Raw genomic sequence first — 25193 nt, forward strand, 5'->3', positions numbered from 1 at the left:
AGTTTTTCTATAAATAATATATATATACATAAATATATATTTAAATAAGAAGAAAACAGAACAAACAAATTAAAAAAAATAAAGTGATAATTAACATGAAAATCTAGTTATTTTAACTAAATCCAAAATTTTATTTAAACCTTTAACAGTTTTTAAAAGAGTAAATTATTAACTGCAAATCGTTGTAAACTTCTCACATTCCATTATGTTTCGAATAGGGTTCTATAAATCGACTTTCGAATAATCGAACAATCGGCTTTTTGTCGACTTTGTAATTAAAAGTCGAAAAATGTCAAAAATTCGAAAAAAGACGAAAAAAGTCGAAAGAAATCGGAAAAAATCGGAAAATAGTCGGAAAAAGTCGAAAATAGAAAGAAGTCGAAAAAACTCAAAAAATTGCAACAAATAGAAAAAATATAAATAAATTTTAATTTATTATTAATTAATTTTAATAATAATAGTAATAATATTAATATTAATGCAAAAAGTCGAAAGTCGAAAAGTCAACTTTTCATAAATTGCAAAAAGTCGAAAAGTCGACTTTTCGTTTCAACTATAGAACCCTAGTTTCGAATATTATCGTAAAGATATGGCATCCCTTATTTAAGAATTTCAAAGAACTGTTTTCGAATAAGTTTAAGTCGAATATTTTGCTCCATAAATACGATCTTGTTTTGCAAAAATCTAATCGATTTTGCAAATTAAAACAATTGAAACAAACAAAGTCAATTGCAAAAAGTCGAGTTATTTTGTCTTTTATTTACAAAGTCGACTTTTCGAATTTTTCACAGACGATAGTCGAGTTATCGACTTATTTAGAACAAAATAGTCGACTTCGACTTTTCGACTTTTTTGACAAAAAGTCGATTGTTCGATTATTCGAAAGTCGATTTATAGAACCCTAATCAAAACTTTTAATGTTTCTTATTCTAATTTAGACTTTTCGCCTCTCTTTAAATGTTTCGTCTATCATTTAAAAAGTCAACTTTTAATTTTTTTTAATAAAGTCGACTTACTGACGTGTTTCTGCAAATGAAAAGTTGATTGGCCATTCTATGAAAGTCAATTTATAGAAACCTACTAAAGAGATTATAATTTATTAAAAAAATCAGCCCATTATTTCTATACAAAACAATTTATAAATAATTATTAATTCCAACATAAATGTGTAACCACTTAACTACAACACTGTGTATGTATAACTACTCACCAAATGCAACACTGTTTTCGAACATTTGACATTACGAATAAACGAGACTCGAACGAAAAAATGACACATTTTCGAAGATACACGGCCATCTTTCTTTTTTCGTAAATCCTCACACAAGTGACAAGGTAAAAATAATTTTTATGAAATTTTACTAGAATTTCTTTAAAAAAATGCTACAAAAGTTGCAAAAATTAAAAAAACAAATTATGCTTAAATTAGTGTAGTAAGAAATTGTTTAAAACAAATAAGTGTTTGAGGGAATTTTAAGAAAAATGTAGATATACACGTGTTTTGTTGGTGGCACGCCAAAAAGTGACATTGCTATAGATAAGCAAAAAACAAGTGGTGAAATACTAATTTTATTTATTTTATAATAATTGTAGAGCACATCAACATGCAGTTGTTTGTACGTGGTTTGGAATGTGTCGAAACCCTTGAGGTTCAACAAGATGCTAATATTGCTGCCGTTAAGGTATGTCTGGAGTACAAATTAATTTCGTACTCAATATAACCTCACTTTTTGTGTGCAGTTGAATTGTTTATTAATTGTATTTGTTTTGTTGTTGTTTTCTTTTTATAGGCTCAAATTGCCCAACTCCATGGTTATGATATTGAGGAATTCACTTTGAATTGTGAAGGCAATGCTTTGGCCAACGAAACCCCCATCTCTGCCTTGTCCTCCTTCGAATTGGATATCACCATCCCAATGTTGGGTGGTAAAGTGCACGGTTCATTGGCTCGTGCCGGTAAAGTTAAGGGTCAAACCCCCAAGGTAGAGAAGCAAGAAAAGAAAAAGAAGAAGACCGGTCGTGCTAAGAGACGTATCCAATACAACCGTCGTTTCGTCAACATTGTACCCGGATTCGGTCGTCGTCGTGGCCCCAACGCCAACTCTGCTTAAGCGGAAGATGGTGTGTCTCACAGATAATTATTTGTAGTGTATATACAAAACTAAAAATCATTTTAGCTTTTTTTCAAAGTAAACAAATACATAAAAAAACAAACAAACAAAAAACTAATCGATTCAAATAAGTTTTATTATTTATTACAATTCAATTGGAAAAGAAAGTTTGATTTATACCACTGCGATGTAAATGCCAAATATGCAGCCAATACTCAATTAAAATAACAAAGAAAGCCAATAGGAAACCTTTAAATATAAGAATAGTTAATGTATTTTCAGTATAAAGCTTTATAGTAAGAAAACCTACCCAGTAGCAGAACTAGGAAACATCCTTGCATATCGTCCAAATTAACTTTATGATTTGTTATTTGTCTAAGTACTCCTCGGCCGCTGCATTTATCCATTGAGGGTAAATTTGTTTGATGCCATCTTTCTATGAAACCCATTTGACTGAGTCTAGTAATTTGTTCATTTATCAAATTTAAATAAGGACTATTGCTGGGCACCATCAAACCTATTTGTTCGTCTAGAAAATTCTCCTTGCCGAGAGAAAATTTACATTCTTTATCCTTTTCGAAATGATTTTGTATTATTAATTGCAAATTAATGCGCCAATCAATATTCACACGTTCACCATCTTTGACAGCTTGTATATTTTCCTCTTTCATGTTATTGTAAATGGTGGCCAGTTCTAAATATTTGTGAAATTCATTGCGTGTAGATGTCTGTAGGAATAAATTTATTAATAATAAAAATGTAATGACGTTTCAGATGGAAACAATAATTAGACATTTTCAAGATAATATATACACAAGTGAATTTTTAATTTTCCATAATTTAATGATTTTCGAATGTGGATATTATATGGGACCTAAGGCTTCTTATGGGACGATTAAAGAATTAGAAAAATTGATTCGTATATGTTTATACAAGAAAAATTACTCTTGAAATTTGCAATTTTAATTAGTTTTGGAAGGTAGATCTTACATGGAAACCGTGGTCTGATTATCACATAGTCCTTTAAATTAAAACGCTCTAAAATGGGGAATAATATTAAATGGCCCAAAAATTATAATTTAAGGCACAATAATTATAATAGTAATTAAAGCATTTTATCATGGAAAGCAATTTTACTGTGTGAGCAATACCCCATGGTGTGGTGCCAGTTTCATTTAGCTATAATAAGTCCAACATCTAATGAAAATCGCAATTGATGGATATGTATACAAAGATTTATTGGAAACTTATCGAATTTGTAGAACCTGAACTATGTTTTGAATTAATGTAAAAATAAACCGAAGTTAGCTGGTTTAATGATGTTCTGACAGTATTTTTCCCTAAATCTTAAGTTTTCTCATAAGAAACTCTTTTGTCCAATACTGAAAGAAATTTAGTAATTAAAACATCATTGAATATTACTCTTCTTATATTTTCTTATTGAAAACCCTATTTTTTAATTTAAGAAGTGTTTTCCCAATGAGAAATGTTCAAGTATTTTATTAACTTTTATTGCTTTTTTTGACGATCCGATTTAGATCAAATTAAAAATCACTTTAAGTATACCTTTTTAAAATTTCATTTTAAATGCAACGTTCTTATTAAATTTCAAATTAGCAAACATTATCCAATTGGATAATGTTAAACTAAAACTAATTTAGTAATTAAAACATCACTGAATATTACACTTTTTATATTTTCTTATTGAAAACCCTATTTTATAATTTTAGAAGTATTTTCCCAATCAGAAATGTTCAAGTATTTTATTAATTTTTTTTTGCTTTTGACTTTACATATATATTTTTTAAATTTTATTTCAAATGCAACGTTCTTATTATATTTCAAATTAGCAAACATTATCCAATTGGATAATGTTAAACTAAAACTAATTGGCAACCATTTGCAGATATGTCAACAGCTGTCAGTTTTTCGCGTACTTTTAGCCCGGTGTATCGTTGTCCGTAGTGTAATGTGTTTTTTGCAAAAAAAAATATTGTATAAAGTTCAAAAACAATAATAAAAGTGTAATAAAAATGAAATCTAAATGTTACTTTATCGGTGTGAAGTGTTAGTTTCTTAGTGCAAATGAAATTAACAAAGAAAATCACTTTGCAAAATTTTGTCAGTGAAAATTAATGCAAGAGAAGCCAAGTTGTTTTTTGGTGATGCCATATGTGAAAAAATGTGCTAACACAAGACAAATGTCAAATGTGGCTACATTGCAAATTTAAAACATAGGGCAACACAAATTTAGTATTTTGAGCAATTTGCCGTTAGGAATTTTAAATTTGAATTTAAATTTGAAAATTAAATTAAAAGAAATGATGAAAAGAATTAACATAAATAGTTTATATTAATAGTTTTAATAAAAATTTCACAAAAAGCTATAATAAAAAGTAAATAAAACATAAAAATACAAAATTAAATAAAAAAAGTTAATTTATATAACAGAAAATATTATTCACAAAGAAAATGCTGTCAATATTAACTAATAACATAAAAATATATAAATTTTGATTTTAATACAAAAACTAACAACTTTTTAAGGTATTTATGAAATATTTGTTTAAATATATTTTCAAAATAACGTTTAGCTAGTTTCCTATTAGTGGCTCACCGGAAAAGGGTTTTCAAACATGTTCAAACACATTGGCAACCTCATAACTTAACATAACATGACAGTACAGAGTGGCATCATTTCTTTCTGACATTTTAGTTTAGTCATTTTCTATTAGTGCGGTATTTCGTTAATTCTGCTAGTGCAGTGTTTTTTTTAAATTTTAGAAACTAAATTAAAAATTACATAAATATAAAGTTTAATTGTTACTTTACTTTGTAAAAGTATTAGTTAAAGAGTGCAATTATATTTAGCGGCTTAAAACTATTTTAAAAAATTCTTGGCAGAAATGTTATGTTAAGAGAAGCTCGATAGTTTTCAGTGAAGCCATATTGTTATAAAAGCTTTCAACTTTTTTTGACATGAAGAGCTATTAGGAATTCAGTTGGAAAATTCATAAGTTAACTTTAAAAAGTTGTAATTTGCCGTTATTTCATTCAAATTAAAAAAAGAATTAATCAATTTTAAAGATAGCTTAGAATAAATTATACTTTGTTATAGAAATAACGAGATTAATGCTTGACAGTCCATAATTTTATTCAAACATAAAACAGAAAGAAATTTTCAACATTTCTTTGGACTCTCAAATATAAAATTCTGTAATTTTACATAATTTGCGAATATCTAAATCTAGACTTTTACTTAAAGTTATGGAAATCTATTCTGGAAAAATTTAATTTGGTAAGGCGACGCTACCTGGAGACACCAAGGCTCTCAGGGGAAATACGATGTTTACAATATTTTGGCTTTAAATTAATATTTTGGGATTATTACGTAAATAATAACTATATATTCAATTATTGTCTAAATAAGATATAAAACAACAAAACATATCAAAAATTTGTAAAATTTAATACAAAGCCTTCCGGTCATTTAGTCATAAATGGGAAACTCTTCAGGCGACAGTTTCAAAACTCCAATTTAAAATTTTTTTGTTTAAATTTTAAAATTTAAAAAAATACCTATTACATGTCACATAAAAACAACAAGAAAGTAGGTCTCTATAGTTGAAACGAAAAGTAGACTTTTAGGCATTTGCATTTAGTTAAAGTCGACTTTTTGCATAGTTATGCAAAGTCGACTTTTTTCATTTAGTTAAAAGTCGACTTTTAGACTTTTTGACTTTTAGTATTTTATAAATAGTCGACTCTTATCGACCTTTTTTTTGACTTTTCGACTTTTTGACTATTTACAAACATTTTTTTTAATTTTTCCGACTATTTTAGAGTTTTTGACGTTTTTTCAACTTTTTTTAAAATTTTTGACTATTTTTGACTTTTTTCTACTATTTTCGACTTTTCTGATTTTTACGCCATTTTCAACTTTTTTCGACTTTTTGAATATTTTTCACTTTTTTCGACTATTTTGACTATTATTTTACTTTTTTCGAGGTTTTCCGACTATTTAAGAGTTTTTTACTATTTTTTCCACTTTTTTAAAATTTTCGACTATTTTTGACTTTTTTTCTATTTTCGAATTTTCAACTTTTTTTTGACCCTTTAAGACTTTTCGACTTTTATTTACACAGTCGACTTTTCGACGTTTTTCATAGACGATAGTCGACTTTGACTTTTTGCGACAAAAAGTCAATTGTTCGATAATTCGAAAGTCGATTTATAGAACCCTACAAGAAAGGGAATAAAATAGTAAAAAATCAAGTCGATATCTTCATGATTTCGGATCAAACAATTTTTTGGAAACATTTTTAGAAAACTGACCATATTCTCTACTGTTATGGATTTTATATAAAACTTTCAAGTAATATATAGGAAATATGCATCTAAAGTTTGAGTTAAATCGAATAATTTTAATCCAAAAACTGTGAAGGTGTTTTGTTTTCAACCAGTTATTATTTAAAAATTTTCTTTTTTCAACCTTTGCCAACCATTATTGTCGAGCTGTGTTTAGTTAGTTTAGTAGGTTTATGACCTGACTATCAACTCTTTTACTAGTTAAATATAGCATGGTTTATCACCAGCCGAGACACTAAATGATTTTATTAAATAAATTTTGGCAAATTTAAACTACTAAGATTTAATTGCAATTAAATAAATATTAAATTTAAATTTTAACGAACTACAGTGTTATATTGAAAATAAGTATTATGTACAAGTGATATTTTGTTTTTTGAAAAAAAAAAAAACGTATTAAAAATTAACTCACCATTGCATATTTTTCGAAAAATGTACCATTACGTAAACCCAATTGTTCATACTCGCCATGTTTAAAGAGTTGAAAAAAATAATCTAAACCCGGTTGAAATTTCGGAAACGTTAAAAATGCTACAAGATTACCACAATATGTTGTAACCAGAACTATAACAACAATCCACCAAAAGCCAATAACTAAACGACCGCTATCAGCTTGAGGTAAGTACATGCCACCTTTAATTGATATAAAAATATATATTTATGTAAATAAATCAAAAATTTCTTATCAACATCCATTACCTTGTTGCAATAAAGCTCCGTAAATATACCAAAAACAATTTTTGATAGTACAAAAACCTTTAACTTTTAAATGTTGCGTCGGTACTAAACGATTTATGACATAAAGTACCGGTGATGTTATTAAAATTACACCAATTAGTGAAGCCCAGGTCTGAAAATATTTTGAATAAGAGTTTTTTGTAAGGATCTATTACACCATATATAATTGGATTTTAAATGCAATTATCTAATTTAAACTATTACCTCTAATGTAAATGGTGCCGTAAATAAATATATACGACTAACTTCATCTGGTTTTCGCGATAGAAATGAATATTTCTGAATACTTATAGGTATTGTATAATTGAAATGTTTCTTATCCGGCTCGTCTATTGTTGCTGCTACAGCTGCCATAAAAAACTGCAAAAAACGTAAAATTTTTATATCGGGCTGTGTTTAATACACTTCACTCTTCGCCATGATGTGTTATAAAACAGTATGAATATTATTTCAAAAAGGATCGTTTGTTAATAAAAAAAGTTAAAGAAAATGCATTTTTTAGAGTTTCATTCAATCAGGGTGCTAGATGTATCCATAAACACCAAAAAGTACTAGTCATAGAACAAATATGCAACAAAAATCCTTTTCTATAGATTTTCATTAACATATATTTCTTGGTTTAACATTGAAAAGGTTTTCTTTTAAATATATGTTCTTACTTAGTCCGTTCTTAACATTTTTAATTTCATACTTCTAGTTTTAATATTATAAAAAATCAAAAAAGTACCTATTAAATATCGAAAAAGTCCTATTTTAAAGATTCTCATTTACTTAAGGCTCTACATGCTCAATTTTATGTTACTAGGTTAATATTATAGAAAATTAAAAAAAAATATCGAAAAAGTACTTCTTATTTACTCTATGCTTAATTTTATGATTCAAAATTATAGAAACTAATAAAAGTACATTTTGAAGACCGAGAATAGACCATGTAAGAGGATTTTCTTACATGGTTTTTCATTTAATCCGGACTCTACATGCTAAATTTCATATTTCTAGGTTCATTATTATACAAAATTAAAAAAGTGCATTTTGAAGAAGGAAAGGAACTAAAACCCGAACCCTTTTTATAGGATCTCATTTAATCCAGTCACTATATTCTTAATTATTATGTTCGTATCCAATAACAAGGATGTGCTTCTTTCGCTTTTCTAAAGAAGCAATTTTTGATTAAATTTTCAAAATCTAAGTTTTGTACCGATTTCAACAATTTTCAATAGCGTTCGTCCTTGAACCAAAAGTAAAGAATATGTGCCAAATTTCATCAAATTATTTTGAAAATTGCAACTTGTAGCGTGCGCACAAGGTTTACATGGACACACAGACAGAGAGACAGAAAGGCAGACAGACGGACATAGCTAAATCGACTCAGAAAGTGATTCTGGGCGATTGGTATACTTTAAGATGGGTCTAGAACCAATATTTTTGGGTTTTACAAACATCAGCACAAACGCATAATACCCTCCCCACTATAGTGGTGTAGGGTATAAATACGTTATTTTTTAGAATTTAAAGTCACTATATGCCAACAAGGATACTGTACTGCGATATCCTTCACATTTTTAATTTTTAATCAAAAATTATCGATATACGTCAAAATAAAGTGTGTGGTGAAGTCAAATCAATAAAAGTCTAGCGGTTTAGTTTTGTGTGTGAAAGGGTTAAGGTCCGAATTTGATTGTTTTTAGTTAAGTATATATACGTAAATATATCTGGAAGAATTATTGAAGATTCCGATCTCGCAGATAACTGGGTCTTTTGAAAACTGATTTACACATACACATAGAACATTTAACATAATTATTACAATTTTGGGGTATGGTTGTATGGGGTCTAAGTCAAATATTGATATACTTTAACCCTTTCATGCACAAAACTAAACCGCTGGACTTTTTATGGATATGACTTCACCACACTTTATATTTTGATGAAAAAAGTGTTCTTGAAGAATTTCGCAAAATATTATTCTTCTTAGCATGTAGTGACATCAAGCTCTATTTTTCTTTGAAAATAATCCTTTACTGTAGCTGTGACCTCAAAATAACGCTCTAAATCAAGAAAAATGTAAAAAAATCTTACGACACCGGTGTCCCGTATAGTAGAAAGAGTAAGGTGGGTATAGAACCAATATTTCCCACTAAAGTGGTGTAGGGTATAAATAAATACATATGTACGTCTGTTTGCGAGTTTTAGATATTATACTAAATATTTTTTTAACGATAATTCACTTTTTAAATATCATACAAACTTACTTTATTCGATTGAAGCAATTCAACCACTTGATAGGGTATTATGTACGTAAGTGTACCCAATAAATCCTACAAAATAAAACAAATTATAAAACACTTATTAAATTGAGACAAAATAAAACCTACCGTATCATTTTGACCCATTTGTTCATCATTAGTAAAAGCATGAGCATCATAAAGTTTATAGCTAAAATTTAACATACGCGATAATTCTTTGACAATCTCCATAACAATTCCTGAATGTTCGATTATATTGCCTCTATTATCTTTTTTCAAAATTTGCCAGGGAGGATTCTGTAAATAATAAAGTTTTTAAAATTATATTAATTTTATATCATACAATATATTTACTTACATGTACTGTTAATATATCCAACGTTATATTACGGAAATAATGTATGGCATGAGGGAAAGCTAAATCTTGTGTAACAAACCCCAATAACGGTGACCAATAACCCACATTTTTGAATTCAAAATTTCTATTACGACTATTTGAAGAAACTAAAAAGCAATTTTTGTTATTTCTATGTTATGCTTAATTATTTTGAATTTATATTACCTTGTGGAAACCTTTTATGTTCTTGAGATTTACCCCAGTTTATAGCCGTGTCGATGCGCCATCTAGAACAACTTTCACATTTACTATGATACTTTAAATGTTCCTAAAAAGATTATATTATTTTAAGAAACAAATGTAATTTTACTCTCCGTTAGAATCCTTTATACTTTATCAACTTATCAAAACAAAAATCTATTTTAAAATCACCTTCATTATCCTTAATATCTCATTTTGTTTTTCACTTTTCGAATATCTCAAGGCCTCCCATTCTTCATCAGATATTTCACCGTATATAGATTGTTCTTCAGAGATAAGTTTAGATATCGATGAAACAAAAGCTCTACTTACATCCTCAATCGTACAATTTAACGAATTCTAAATATAAATTAAAACAAAAAAATATTCAATATCCTTAACAATAAATACTTTTAAACTAACCACACAATCCGACGAAGTCTCATTCAAAACAAATGCTATATTCGTTCCCTCCTGTAAATTTTGTGTCACCGTTAAAGCGTCAAAGTCTCGCCGATGTTCTTCTAGAACGAAAAACAACCATTGATTTTTCGCATGAAACATATTCATATTTTCTGCAACTTCTATAATATCTTCGTAAAATTTGGAAAATATTATGAAATTATGTGAATTTTGAGAGTTTGTCTGAAATGGTTGCAATGCCTCACGAATAGCTTGTCGTTTCTTTTGTGATCTCAACTGATCATTAATGCCATAGAGATAAAGTGCTATTGGTACAATATTATTTGTGCCTTCATGCACTACCGATTCCACTAGTTTAGTATTTTGATTTACTATTGTTTCATCCATCATTACGATAGCAGTTTTCCATTTGAGTATTTTTTGAACTTTAGCATCTAACATCATTTGTGGAAATTCTTTTGAAATGCCAACAGAGGGTATCTGTAAATGTAGTTAATTAGCTATGTTGATGAAATTCAATGAAATTTTTTACATTACCATTATAGCTTCATTTAGTGGTAACCGAGGACAATCTGAATCAGTTATTGATATATGTAATATCGATGACAAACGCGTAGTTTCAAAAAATTTCCATGTAGTTTCACAATCCATCACAGTCATAGCGGCTAAAAATTCTAAAAAAAAAACAGTTTGCTTTACCACACTAGCTGTCATAAGCTATAAAAATATCACATGTTAAAATTTACAATAGGTTTGGTTATGTTGACGCTATATCCTTTTTCATACACCAAAAAAATAATGCAAGTCATACTTTGCAAGCGACAAAAAGCGATTACTATGGACTAGACTATAGACTAGACTATAGACTAGACTATAGACTAGACTATAGACTAGACTATAGACTAGACTATAGACTAGACTATAGACTAGACTATAGACTAGACTATAGACTAGACTATAGACTAGACTATAGACTAGACTATAGACTAGACTATAGACTAGACTATAGACTAGACTATAGACTAGACTATAGACTAGACTATAGACTAGACTATAGACTAGACTATAGACTAGACTATTGATACTGACGAACATAACCCGCCATCCATTCATGTAGTCGATGTCATTTTACAATCTTTAAAATTTTTGGATGATGTCACTATTATGCAATTGAAGCTATTGTTATTTTTGACATAATAATTAATGTCGTTGTTCTCTAAAATATTTCAAGTGTCAAAATACAACTTTCATATTTGGGCTGGTGCAAAATCTATTTTAAGATTTGTACACATACTTTAAAGAGCGTAGATACTCATTATCAGGGAAACCAAAATATGCAAATGCATGTTTTTTGTGGTGCGTCGTATGACATTTTTGACATAATAATTAATGTCGTTGTTCTCTAAAATATTTCAAGTGTCGAAATACAACTTTCATATTTGGGATGGTGCAAAATCTATTTTAAGATTTGTACACATACTTTAAAGAGCGTAGATACTCATTATCAGGGAAACCAAAATATGCAAATGCATGTTTTTTGTGGTGCGTCGTATGAACTCATGGATAAGATATTTACACGTTTCAGACCAATTTGAGAATTTTGGCATCGATTTGTTAGAGCATATTTTTGCATATTTTACCCATAAGAGCATAAATTTGCATGATTTGACTTTTTAGCATATTTAAGGCATATTTTCGAGTTTTTAGAGCATATTTTACTCTTTTAGTGCATATTTTGATGTTTTCGCTTTTTTTTCGTTTTTATATATTTTTAATATTTTTTCAAAACTCTTTTAAAAAAAATAATTCTATTTTTTTTTAATTTTTTAGCCTATTTTATAATTTTGAAAAAAAATTTCGTTATGTTATAGTTTTTTATTCAAAAAAGCATTATATTTTAAATCAGACATAAAACCGATTACTTTTGATTTCATGAGATCAATCCATTTTTATAGATTAAAAAACTAATTATTGGAATTTATGACAACACCGATTAAAATGTCAGTTTTAAAGCTATGAATACAATTGGAAGAAATATGTCAAACTTTGTCGTTTGAAATATGTTTTTTGGGGACCAAATGGTTTCATGTTATTTATTGGTTATCTGAACGTAAAACGGAATTATATTATACTAGTTCTTCAAACTATGAGATGAAACATTTATAAAAAATGTTGTAGGATATAGAATATGACATTAAACATTTATTATTTCATTACAATTTCAGTCTTATTGAGCTTTTCAATGTTAAAAAATAATAAAAAAAATTTATTTTTGGAGCATATATTTTAAGTTTTAAGAGCATATTTTGAGTTTTTTACGGCATATTTAAAGCGCTTAAACCACTTTTTTTAGAGCATGTTTTAGGTTTCCCTGCTCATTATTAACAGCTACTTATGTAACTCTATTGCTTTAAAATTTTAATCACATTTTCGCAAGATATGAAGACCTCATTGTCACAATCTCTTCCAAATTTTTCTTCAACTTACCCTTCTTTAAACGTATGCCACTCCAAGTAAAATATTTAACATTTAAACCACCATTTTTTAAATTTTCACGTATTGTATCACTTAAAATCTTCTGAAAATGTGCTATTATGTTCTCATTATGCTGACGCATATATTCTTGATCGACCACAACTGCCAACGATGCATTCGAACTGAGAAACGATGAATAATCATTATATTGAGCGAAACATATTTGTAAAATATGAAAAATATGTAAAATTTTTAAGAGTTTCATTGTTAGCTGCTTAAATGTTAAAACTTAACTGAAAGACTATAACACCCATGAGTGTTCAATAGTCCTTTAGAAACTTAAAACAAAACAATATAAAAGGAAAAACAATTTAATTTTGCGTGTGAGTTCAAGGAAGATTATAATGAAAAATTTAATGAAAAATTGTTATAGAATCATTGACCGAACGCAGGTGAAATTGAAAGTGAGAATAATACTGGGGGTAAAATCAAAATACCGTAAATAGTTTTGTCTTTTATTTTGTTTTTGTTGCTATTAGTGAGAGTAGTTTGTCTAGTAGTGTTTTGTAGGTTTGATTGACATATTGCGGTTAGAGAACGTCTGAAAACGTTAACATTGAAAAGTTAATAGAACACAGGTGTTTATTGTTTGTGTTGTTTTGGCCTATATTCATTCGATTTCCTTTGAATGATGCAACTTTAGACAAACATAGATAAAGGATTTATTTTTTTTTTATTATTTTTGTAAAAATTGTCTATATTTATGAAATTTCTTGAATTTATATTTTTAATTAAAAATAATTTTTTTATTTATAGTTATGAAATATTTTGTATGAAACTTTAGTATCATAAGTGTCGTTGAAGTGTGCATTTGATTCGTTTATGTTTACTTTTTGGCATTATTATTTTTTTTAATTTTTTCATTGCTCTTATAGTTGTAAAAATAATTATACTTTCGGTTGTCACTTTAATTTTTAATTGAGTTAAATATTGCTAAATTTATTGGAAAATTGAAACTAAATCACGTGTGATTTTTAATTGCCTGAATAAAATGTGTGATTTATAAAGAGGAATTTCTATATATTTAGAAAAAATAACAAGTAAGGGCAAGGTCTAAGGTGAGTGAAGCAAAACTTCCATTATTCATCATTATTTGGTTCCCATAACATGATACTTGAGAATTCTATATTAAAAAAAATATTGTTTTCTTTTTGATTAAATTTTTTAATATTTAAATAATTTTTGTTGTTCCATTGGTTAACTCTGTTGGTTTTACAATAAATCTTAATGTATCGAAATTAAACTAATTTTTATTCCATTTCATTGTTAATGTTGTTTTTTTTATGCTAATTATTATAATTTCATATTTTATAAAACTACGTACTTAAATGCTTATAATAGTTTTGAAAATGCAAAAAAATCAAAAGAATTAACTTAAATAAAAAATCAAAACTATAATCACTTTTATTTTTGTCATTTCTTAAATACAATATTATTTATCTAATAAACTACATACATCGTAAATTATGTTACAATTCCCATTTAGTTAATATAAATAGATGTATATAAATGCAAATATTAATGAGTGTTTTGTTTTTTTAAATCGATTTGCTTTTCTTGTAAAATATGTGTGTATGTGTAAACTATGGTTTCTATATATAAGAACCAAAGTTCTACAATTAATTTTGAGTTATATGAGTATTTTATTGATGGTTTAAAAAGATTTATCAGTTTTATAATTGTTATTATGTAGTTATGTTATATTTTAAATTTTTAAGATAAGAAAAAAAATTTTGATATTGTTTCAGTGTTTGCTCATTAAATGATTTTTCATTTGATTTCCTTTGCATGAATTGTAACCACTTTTAAACCCATTCGTCTTGGGTTTATGACTTTTCTCATTCATGTAATATGGCACTTAAACGTTCTTCAACAGCAACTTTTCGTGATTTCCAAACAAACTCACACACTGCAACTACACATGCCACACCCATACCGCCCATTAGTACCACAAATACTCCACCAACATTTGCTAAACCTAATTCATTGGCTGCCGAAGATGATTTCGATGTTTCGACACGACATTTACCACCACCTCGTTTCTCTTTCCACCATTTTGTTTTTAGAATATGCAACTTGCCTTCCTCTTGTAGTTTTAAGATGACACTATTGATGGCAGTGCGGTAGGGAGAGTCTGATAAAGTTATAGTTTTAATTAATGATTTTATAAAATTTTGTAAATTCTAATGTCTTACTCGGTGGTGTTGCAATGCCATAGGATTTGGTATCTAACATACCACCCACTTGGGTTAAGTCGCAGTTTCTTTCGGTGACATATTCTATAGATGTGGATTCCATTAAAAATGCATAATTACCTGTAGAGAAATTTCAAATAAATTTGTAGCAGAAACATTTAACAGTTAGATTATAATATATAATGAAATTGATCGGATACTATCAGAAATTATTGAATGAAGTACTTATTCAAATTATTGGCCAGTTTTATTTATTAATTTTTCCCATATTTCTGGGAACATCTGGATTTCGAGCAAAAATAAATTTATTTGTTAAAACGAATTCCAGTGACGCAAAATAGTATTCGGAAACTGGTCTTGTAACTTGGTGACCAGAAAAAGAACGAATCGAACGTATTCAAGTGAGGACTAAAACATATAGTGTTTGGACTGTGTAAAGTATGGACAATGGACTACGTATGGACTATAAGGAAATGTGACTAAACATCCCAGTCACAATTCTCTAAATAATTTTTAACTGCTACTGCAACATTGATGAGCGATCACAAAATCAAATACTTTGGAATCATGGCTCATCGAAAATCTTGACTCAATCTTTCCTTCTAACGAATTAAATGCTATTAGTACAGTTGCTATCTCTTCGTCTAGACCAATTTGAGCAATTGTTATAGAAGCTACCCTTTTGGTCTCTTCAAATACAGATTCGTACATCAAATCCGATTTTGTATATTTCTAGTTGTCATAAAGATCAATTTCAATAGAAAATTTATTTCAAAATCGCAAAATTTTCGATCGAGTCTTACCTTTTCCTTTGGCAACTCTTTCAACACCTTCACCATTGCTTGCTGTAAACACTGAAGGTCTAGCTGATTCCATAAACGACCACATTCTTTGATAGGTGGATATCTTTGAATCCTTTAAATTAAACATTACTAAATGATAATGATTTAAATAGATATACCAAATACTGACATACCCTAAAGAAGGCGGCGGTACTGCCACCCTTTAAAGCTCCATATTTAATTCTGGTTTGTTTGGCTAAGTCTTCAGCACTTTCGATGGGTGAATCCATGCGTTCCACAGTTAGGAAAGCAGCCAAATTGGCAGTGTATGATGAAATCATGATTAAAGTGAAAAACCACCACATACCAGCAACCATACGGGTAGACAAGGCTCTACAAAAAGTAAAACAAATATTAACTATATAGAAGATCTAAAGAGTTTTTTTTTGAAAGAACTTACCTTGGTAAGAAATCACAGCCTTGTTGCATAAGAGAACCAATAGCAAACCACATGCAGTTGAGTAGGGTAAATTGATTTTCAACTTTTTCACCATGAGCATCGGTATAAGGCCATTCATAGGGTGTAAATCTGGAAAGTTTAAGTGATATTTCAGATTACATTACAATTACTTTCCATTTTTAGTTCTTTTGACATCATTTAACATACTTGGCCAATATAAATAATAGAACCGAAACTCCCAAATAAGCAGTAGCCATATAAATCCAAACATCCAGTGAAAGGGGAGATAAAAATGAAAATAGATTCGGTGGTTGCTTCACCGGTTTGCGATATAATATGGATACACCTAAATTCATAAATGGCGTCGTAAAGTCCACAGCCTGTTCTCGTTCAAATGTAATTGTCAAATCGGCTATAGCCAAATCAGCTCGCTGCTCTAAAAGTTCACGTATCATGCCATTCCATTCGCTAAAAGATATTAATGCATTAAATTTAAAATAATAATTTTCATTTGAATACATACCCTGTCTGTTTGTTATAGCTGCCGTAACTTCCATCGGGAACCAATTGAATTTTATAGCTAAAACCCAAAGCTTTAGAAATTTCATGTATTAGATCTACAGCATAACCCTCAAACTGATCATTTCCACTCAATGAAACAGCAGATTCTTTGCGCATGCAATAGGGATTACTCTGTAAAGATAATCTGATGATTTAAACAAACTCTTTGATTTTGTATTTATGCTCAACCTACCAAAATTGTTGTTACAATCAAAGTTTTATTTTTTAAATTCGCTTCGATTTCTTGTTGCTTTTGACTAAAGGTCCTGGTGAAATTAATACCCTCCGGCATAGTTGAATTCCAAGTACCAATTTTACGCACACCACTTGGACTTAATTCTACTATATCCAATATAAAATCACTACGAAAACCTTGATGATCAAATTTAATAACATTCGTTAATCCTTTCATTTCGACAATTTTCATGTAATTAATTAAACTGAAACCATGTTGCCAAGTATTCTGGCCATCACAACTCAAGGGATGGATGTCAATTTGTTGCGATGTATCTAAATCATGTAAAGCTTTGGCAAACAAATGTACTGCATCATACATTAAGGCAGTTTCAGTTTTAATCGTAGACAAATTTGCTGAACGTAAAACTCCCTTCTCCTCTATGCTCCATTGGCGGACAACTTCATTGACGACTTTTTCATTTACCAGACGAAAACCAGTAATATTAGTACCACCATAACGAAATTCATCTAAATTGATGGTATGCAAATCGAGTGAGGTTATCAAATAACTATGGTAATCACTCATCATGCCAACTTGTTGAGCCTGTTTAAGAACTTCGTAGACCTTATCGTTGGAACAATCTAAAACAATGTTGCCTTCAGCAGAGTTTTTGATTTGTTTAAGAAGTGGCCTGAATGTTAAAAGTTAAAACTTACTTTATTTACTGTTTATTTACATCCTAAGTTTAAAAAGCATTTACCTATAATCGCCACTATCGCTTAGTTGTCGAACTGTTATGGGATAGGGTGTTTGTCCATGATCCTTAAGCAACTCTTGTAAACGTACTATGCCATCATTGCTCTCATATATAATGGTAAATGATTTCCAGCCCCAAGAACGTACGATATCAACATAGGCCTGTAACATTGTAAAATTAAAATTTTAATGTCATATAAATATTCTATTAGGTTTCTTTAAACTTGCCATAGCTAAAGTATTTGGATGAGGATATAAATTAACCAAACAACTTTCTCTCCTTAAACGATAATCCCAACGATTTTCCAAATGAGGAATCTACAAATAACATATTTGTTAAGTTTTTCAAGTTTTGTACTGCTTTAAACCATCTTTTACCTCCATATTATCACATATACTTTGTACATGACTAGCCGTGTGTGTAGATTGAGGACCAAATATTGCAGCTACTCCCACATTCAAGAGACCGCATACTAAAAAAGGAAATAAATTAAATTATTAAAAGTTTGCAATTTAGTTTTTCATTTTATTAAACTACAATAACAATGCTCTTAGTATAATCGTGGTTGCATTACAAGCCACTCCTTGTATAATAATACTCTGGCATTTTCTGGATTAATTGGTTCTTAAGTATCTCTCTCGTAATTCATATTAGAGTCTTGTTTCTAATATTTTGCAAGGACTCTTGTTCGTTGGCATTTTCTTACGCTTTGTCAACCTCTATCCACCTACCATCCAATAAAAAGACTCGCACACATGTACCGGCTTTTGAGCATTGGATGAGTATTCTCAAATGCAATTCATGTTATGAGTATAACACCGGTTATCCTTAATACATTTTTTTCTGTGTCATAATAATGTCGTATTAATGTGAAATAAGACATGCCAAATTCTACATGATAACAAGAGTTTTATGCAATATAAAGAGTATTCCAATAAGTGCTTAACGTTGCAATAAAATTGTTGCATGTGTTATGATGATATTTCGGGATAAGTTCGGTGCTTTTGCCGAATAACAACAGATACCCCACAGTGGTATGACTATGGGCCTAAGCATCGGAAATGAGTTGGTATCAATTGTATATGATGCAGAATGAATGTAGGTGTATGCGGGCCTCACTCCACCCGTTTATCTAAAGGAATGTGTCGTATAAATGAGAAGTGTGCGGGATTGAATGATGATGGATAAAAGGAATCATAAAGAAGTGATACCATTTAATTTTCCTCCCTTGTCCAGGCATTTTAAGAGTAAACTCTGTTCACACCAGAATTACCACAGTGTGCCCCTGTAATTAAGAACAAAATCTCGGCTTATTTGACTTATTCGTACTTCGGTCTGCGGATACGTCTCTAGGTACTCAACAGAGGCCATCCCATCTGTGTGTTTCTAAACGGAAGTGATGTTTTACATCTCGAAAGTTAAGCAACGGGGGAGCTTGTACATGGAACGGACCATCCGACCTGCGTGTAAAATACACAAGGCGGTTGTAAAAGTACCATCGTGAGATAGGGCTATGCGTCAGGTACTCACGTAAAGCACTTCGACTTCTTACAGAAAATCTCTTTATTTTCAAAAAATCCTTTAAAGTATTAAATCATTTGTAAAAATACATTTTATTAGAAAACTACCCTACCTAAAAATCAGAAAAGTTTTGTCCTTAATTGACCTATGTTCCCACAAAAATCTTTGTTTCCGCAAATAGCCCTGACGTTCATATTAATAACAATATACATCATATGACAATATTCTGATTCTTAAGATTGGGTACAGTTAATAAAAATTGGAGCTTCCAAAATAAAATGTTTCATTTTGTTAGATTTTAAGATAGATTTGTCCAATTCATAATTGATGTTGTATCGTTGTATGTCATAGCAATTAAAAAAATTGAAACAAGAACAAATCAATTATAAAAAATTGCCAGATACTAAGATACAAGCGTACAACACCGATTGTGAACTGATACTGACTCTTCTGTTGTCGAGATGCTGTTGATGTATGCCATGGGCAAATAACTCTAGCCGTTCGAGAGATGCCAAAAAAATGAGTTTTCATCTAACTGATCTTATTGGAAAACCATTTGTCTACTTAAATCCCTCAAACTATATATATTTTTTGCAACTCTTTGCACTATTGTTCCATTTAGTTATAACAATTCTTTTTAAGCATTTGTTAGTTGTTTGTCTGGTCTGGCTGGATATCTGTCAGGTTGGACGTTTGCTTTCTTGGTTTTATTGTATGCTGGTATTTAAGTAGTAGTATCTTCGTGTTATATCAAATGAGCACAATTTCATTTATGACAGCAGCAGCTCACTCCCATTGCAACGAAGTTATGTGACATGCAACATTTTGTAACAGCATATTTTTTTACTTTTGCATCCAGAAAAACGTGCACGTATACTGACAGGTATTTAGGTACGATTATATAAAAATGTTTATCTTACATTTGATTATACTTATTTAAATTTTACAAGAAATACTAAAACAATAGAATCTAAATTGTACCGTTTGAAAGGCTTAAGGATTAAATTATTTTTAAAGCATGCTACATACATACATGACAAGAAGATTAATATTTTGTAGTATTTCTTTGTTTTAAGCAAATAAATGGTAAAACAAAGGGTTTTTGTGGATATCCTGTACTTAAGATATTTGTATTACATATAAGATGTTGTATTTTTTTATTGTAAAAGCAATCTTAAGTATAAAACATTTGTTTGTCATATAATTATTGTTTAGTTTGTCATTAGGATATAAGAAAGTTTATAGCTTCCAAAAATGAGGTTAGGTTGTATGCATTGTTAATAATTTAGCAAGTACATGTAACATATTGTCAAAGTTCACTTTATAATTTAGGTTATTAAATATACTAGTGTAGGTAGCCCTAAAATTTAATGAAATTTGGCACATGATCTTCTATGGTACGATACAACTGAACCCAACTAATAGGACTTTTAAGTTCATTATTATGCTTAACTCGTATTACGACAAAAAGCTGCAAAACCAAGTTCCATACTAGCCTTGGTGGCTAGTATGGAACTTTATAATTATAGGTCCTCATTGGATCCTAGCCCCTATAAAGAGTCCCCTTCGAAATATAACATAAATGTCCACAATTTTTTCAACAATAAACGGCTTAAGTATATATGAGGCAAGGTACAATTCAACTTAAATGCTTCATTATGAAAATTAAATCACATTTTATTTATGTAACAGGTGTAGGGTATTATATGGTCGGCCTCGCCCGACCTTACTTGTTACTACTTGCCAATGGAATTCAGCCTTATTCATAAACAAATTTTTTTCTTATAAACGATTTATAAATCAAATTTTGTATGGAAATTTTGTTTTATAAACGTTTTATAAAAAAAGTGTTGTTTGTGATTAAGGGGGCAAAAAATCAGTTAACGATGACCCCAATCGTATCAGTTTTCCCATTTAGAATGAACAAATACTTATCAAACTCTGGAAATTTTGTAAAATAAATAAACAAATAAATTTGAAATTTTTACTTTTTGTAAACTGTTCACATAGTTGGCTTATCTCTGATTCTAATCTTTTTAAAAAAATATATAATCAGCAATAATTTTTTAATTGCTAATTATTATGATTTTATAAGAGAAAACAAAAAACCCATTTAAAATGGATTTTTGGGTTTTCCGTATTTCTGTTTAAGTACTCATATCGACGTTTGGATTTAAATACATCTTATTTATGCCTTTTTTCCGCCTACTTTTTATAGAACATGCGTTTGTTATATTTGTGAATTGAACCAAATAAACCACATTATGAGAAATTTGGTGTACATATGTAATAATCAACTACTTAAAAACCACAATTACCATGACTGAAAACTAGCAATTTTAAAGCCTCCAATAAAAATATCAACGAAAATTGCCAGAGATCATTGAATAAGTTGAACTAATAATTTTCAATCCAGAATTTCTCTATCGGTCAAGAACCGCTGGACTTAGGGGGATCAAAGTGGGACATTGTGATCATACAGGGTTTTATTTAAATGAGTGTATTTTTTACCTATTGATACTAGCAAAAATTGTCCAAAAGAGTTTAGATAGCTGTTTCTTAACAGTAGTATAAGATATTTCAAATCTTTTTCTAACTCTCTTCGATTTTACCATAATGATATTTATCGAAGGGATTAGTTCGACTTCTTTCAAAATTTATATTATTTGAATAAAACTTTATCTATACAGATTTTATTAGAACATCGATGATTTGTGGGTTGTTAGTTTTATTCCACACATATTTCCCCCCCTCCCCTAAGACATGGTTCCTCGATTTGACTTTCGGTACATCCAGAGATCCTAATCAAGTGCCATGGGATTTTATCTTGTGGCGATCCCTTCGCAGGAAAAGAATGTTAGTTTAAAAAAATTATTGACCGAAGAATTACTATCGTTAAAAGTTCGATTATAATATTTTCAAATGAGTTGTTTAGTAAACCTCATGCCAGCCACATATACAATGATTGTGTTGCAAGTTTTTCTTCATGAATGTGTCGAATAATAGAGTTCTTGAAGTTCTTTTAAGATTTAGCGCTGAGCAATCTATTGGAAATTAATTAAAATTTTTGTTAAACTATTCTTGGTCCGCAAAACGACAAGAAGCCTATTAATTCAAAAATTTTCTTAAAAAATTCTAAAATAGATCAAAACAAATGTCAAACTTTTGTTTCAAATATTTTTCTTTATAAGCTAAAAAATCAAAAATTTTGCCACATACTGTCGAAAATTGTATTGTAGAAAATTTCTTTAAACAATTGATGCGATTCTTGTAATGGCTGTTGCTATTACTGTGGGTGCAGAGTTCTTATGAACATAAAGTTTTATGTAAATAATTTCTTATGATCACAATTCGATACTACTTGAGATATACAACTTAATTTCTGCATATTGCAATTGATCTTCTGCTTTATAATAATTAAATTTAAATTGTGTTAAAAATTAACTACTCACCTCTTTTGCCTGCATGAAAACTGTCAAATGGTGAAATTCTCTCAATTTGAGCCACTAGTTTGGAACGTGGTAAAATCATACGATCTGCATTTATACGATCAACTGCCTGACGAAATGCCAACTCCTGGTTGTCATCGGTGGGATGAAAAAGGCCACCTTTAGTTGTTTTTAATGAATTGTTAAGCAAATCACACAATGCCGGAAAGTAAACACAAACAAAACGTAAACAAATATTAAACACATTCACATGCAAATGAAGTAAATAAAAACAAATTTAGTTGAACTCATCACACACTTTGTTTATTTACATCCTTTCAAATCTGTACACAATTTTTAGTACTTATAAAAATGTAAACAATACTATTACACTCGCGATAGTACGCACACATACGCATTTTCTACACAAAACCATGTGCTTGTGGTGACAAGAAGAAAAATCAATATCAATGTCTAAAAACGCAGATACATCCTGATGATGCTGCATGAATAGATGAGGAATTTTTTTTCTTTCACAATATTTTCTTACCAATTTTTATCACATCTGGCAGAGCATTTATTAGTGTTAGACAGGCTAAAAATATGCCCGCTACATTGGGCCAAACATTCATAATAATTTTTCTTTTTAATTTTCACAATTTAATAGATTTTTTTCGTTTTAAAAATTTTGCATTTAATTGATAATTTTTTCTATTGCACTATCTTTTTACACGCTTATCATTTTGTTGATTTTATTTTCCGATTTGATGTGTATTTCCTGCAAAAGCTGTTGATGTACTAAACTTTAACGGTAGAACGATGCTAAATGATGAGTAGACAGGCAATCAACATCTTTTGTTCTGCAAACAAAACAATGACATTTGACATTTCTAACAATTGCGCATTGGATGCTGCCAGTTTAGTGATAAGGTTCTATATTCAATAAAAAGTTCTAAAAGCTTTGGTTTTAAGCTATAGTTTGTTGTTTGTTTTAGTAAAGCTAAGCACCTTTTGGAAATTACATAGTAAATAACTGTAAAATTAGCTTTTTTATTTAAAAAAGCTTTCTGTTAAATATGGCATATAACATAAAATGTAATTTAGGTTTATATTAAAATTTATAGCGAAAGTCCTTTATTATCCTTTTATTGTAAAGTCATGAAAGTTTTTCAGCACTAAATTATTTATAGCTTTTGGATGTTAAGATTAATTGTATTCGAAATGTTTTAATTATGACATGTAGGAGGCAGCACTAGCACATACAATAATCATACTTTCATAAAAATTTCACCGTTGTCTTCTTTATAGGGCCACATTGTGGGCCAAAGTCATTCATTTATAGTCATCGATTTTAATGTTATGTTACTTATTTGAAAGTTAACCTCGGGAGTCAATTTTTTCTTTCTCTAAAAATACCAATCGGCTCAGAATCACTATCTGAATCGGTTTAGCCATGTCCGTCTATCCGTATGTCTGTTTTTTCATGTAAAGGATGAACGCTATTGAGAAAATGGTCGTAATCGGTCCATTATTTTTTATAGAATTAGAGAACGTGTCATCTCTTCTTATATTGATCAAATACCGAAATTCATATATTTTTGACACTGTATTTTAAGGTTAAAATAGATATTTTTTCTCAAAATGCCAAAAGTCTTAATTACGAAGCAAAAAACAAAACCCGAATTTAAAAATGTCAACTCAATTAAAAGTTATGAAATGGTGTCGAATTTAAGTTTAAAATTTAGACCTCATGGTTCAATGGAGACGCGTTCACCTCGTAAGTAAGATACCTCGGAGAGGTAAACGTTTTAAAACAATCATATTTCCAAATTATAATTCATTACGAAAGAGAAATTATATGAAAGTAGAACAAACCATTTAAAATTTTTATTCCTTTTTTTCTTTTCTAAACCACTGTGCCTTAGTTATTAAATAGATTTAAAGAAAAGTAAAATAAAATTTAAATTTAAACTATTTACAAACAAAAAAATCTTAAAAAAAATTGAGATTATTTCAAAGTATAGGTTCGACATCTCCACAGCAATTTTTTAAATGTTTTTTAGGGGTCTCATTTTTTAAAACGAGTTGACAAACTTTCAAAAAAAAAAAAAATTATGGACAAAATTAAAATTTTTAAAAAAATTTCCCAAAATTCTTTTCATATATTTTTTTTAAGTTAACGAAAGTTTTGTTTTATAAACTGAGGGGATAAATAAGTTTCTTAATTTTAAATAAAAATTATATTAAATTGTCAACCATATGGAAAACCTCAAGTTTATTTATTACTTTTTTAATTTAAACCACTTTTTGTAT

General features: G+C 29.1%; 3 protein-coding genes across 3 annotated transcripts; 1 reads left to right on the forward strand and 2 right to left on the reverse strand.

Annotated features, from left to right (window-relative positions):
- The first annotated feature begins 1268 nt into the window (after positions 1–1268).
- LOC111690682 lies at positions 1269–2229 on the forward strand. The gene is made up of 3 exons (XM_023453221.2): positions 1269–1335; positions 1594–1682; positions 1791–2229. The coding sequence occupies exons 2-3, from the start codon at positions 1605–1607 to the stop codon at positions 2109–2111; spliced, it is 399 nt and encodes a 132-aa protein (XP_023308989.1). The 5' UTR covers positions 1269–1335; positions 1594–1604; the 3' UTR covers positions 2112–2229.
- LOC111690655 (ionotropic receptor 93a) lies at positions 2227–13203 on the reverse strand. The gene is made up of 13 exons (XM_046950448.1): positions 12951–13203; positions 11001–11137; positions 10464–10943; positions 10233–10400; positions 10026–10128; positions 9822–9967; positions 9593–9760; positions 9470–9535; positions 7422–7577; positions 7179–7329; positions 6892–7112; positions 2422–2839; positions 2227–2360 (listed from the first exon to the last, which is right to left on the reverse strand). The coding sequence occupies exons 1-13, from the start codon at positions 13201–13203 to the stop codon at positions 2263–2265; spliced, it is 2565 nt and encodes an 854-aa protein (XP_046806404.1). The 3' UTR covers positions 2227–2262.
- A 1169-nt stretch (positions 13204–14372) lies between these two features.
- Positions 14373–23679, reverse strand: LOC111690449 (glutamate receptor ionotropic, kainate 2). The gene is made up of 13 exons (XM_023452930.2): positions 23431–23679; positions 22905–23060; positions 18309–18403; positions 18159–18248; positions 17935–18092; positions 17190–17865; positions 16959–17128; positions 16643–16903; positions 16436–16564; positions 16170–16368; positions 15997–16108; positions 15194–15313; positions 14373–15132 (listed from the first exon to the last, which is right to left on the reverse strand). The coding sequence occupies exons 1-13, from the start codon at positions 23510–23512 to the stop codon at positions 14837–14839; spliced, it is 2544 nt and encodes an 847-aa protein (XP_023308698.1). The 5' UTR covers positions 23513–23679; the 3' UTR covers positions 14373–14836.
- Positions 23680–25193: the final 1514 nt, after the last annotated feature.

The sequence above is a fragment of the Lucilia cuprina genome, chromosome 4 (genome assembly GCF_022045245.1).
Source record: "Lucilia cuprina isolate Lc7/37 chromosome 4, ASM2204524v1, whole genome shotgun sequence".
Taxonomy (NCBI): Eukaryota; Metazoa; Arthropoda; class Insecta; order Diptera; family Calliphoridae; genus Lucilia; species Lucilia cuprina.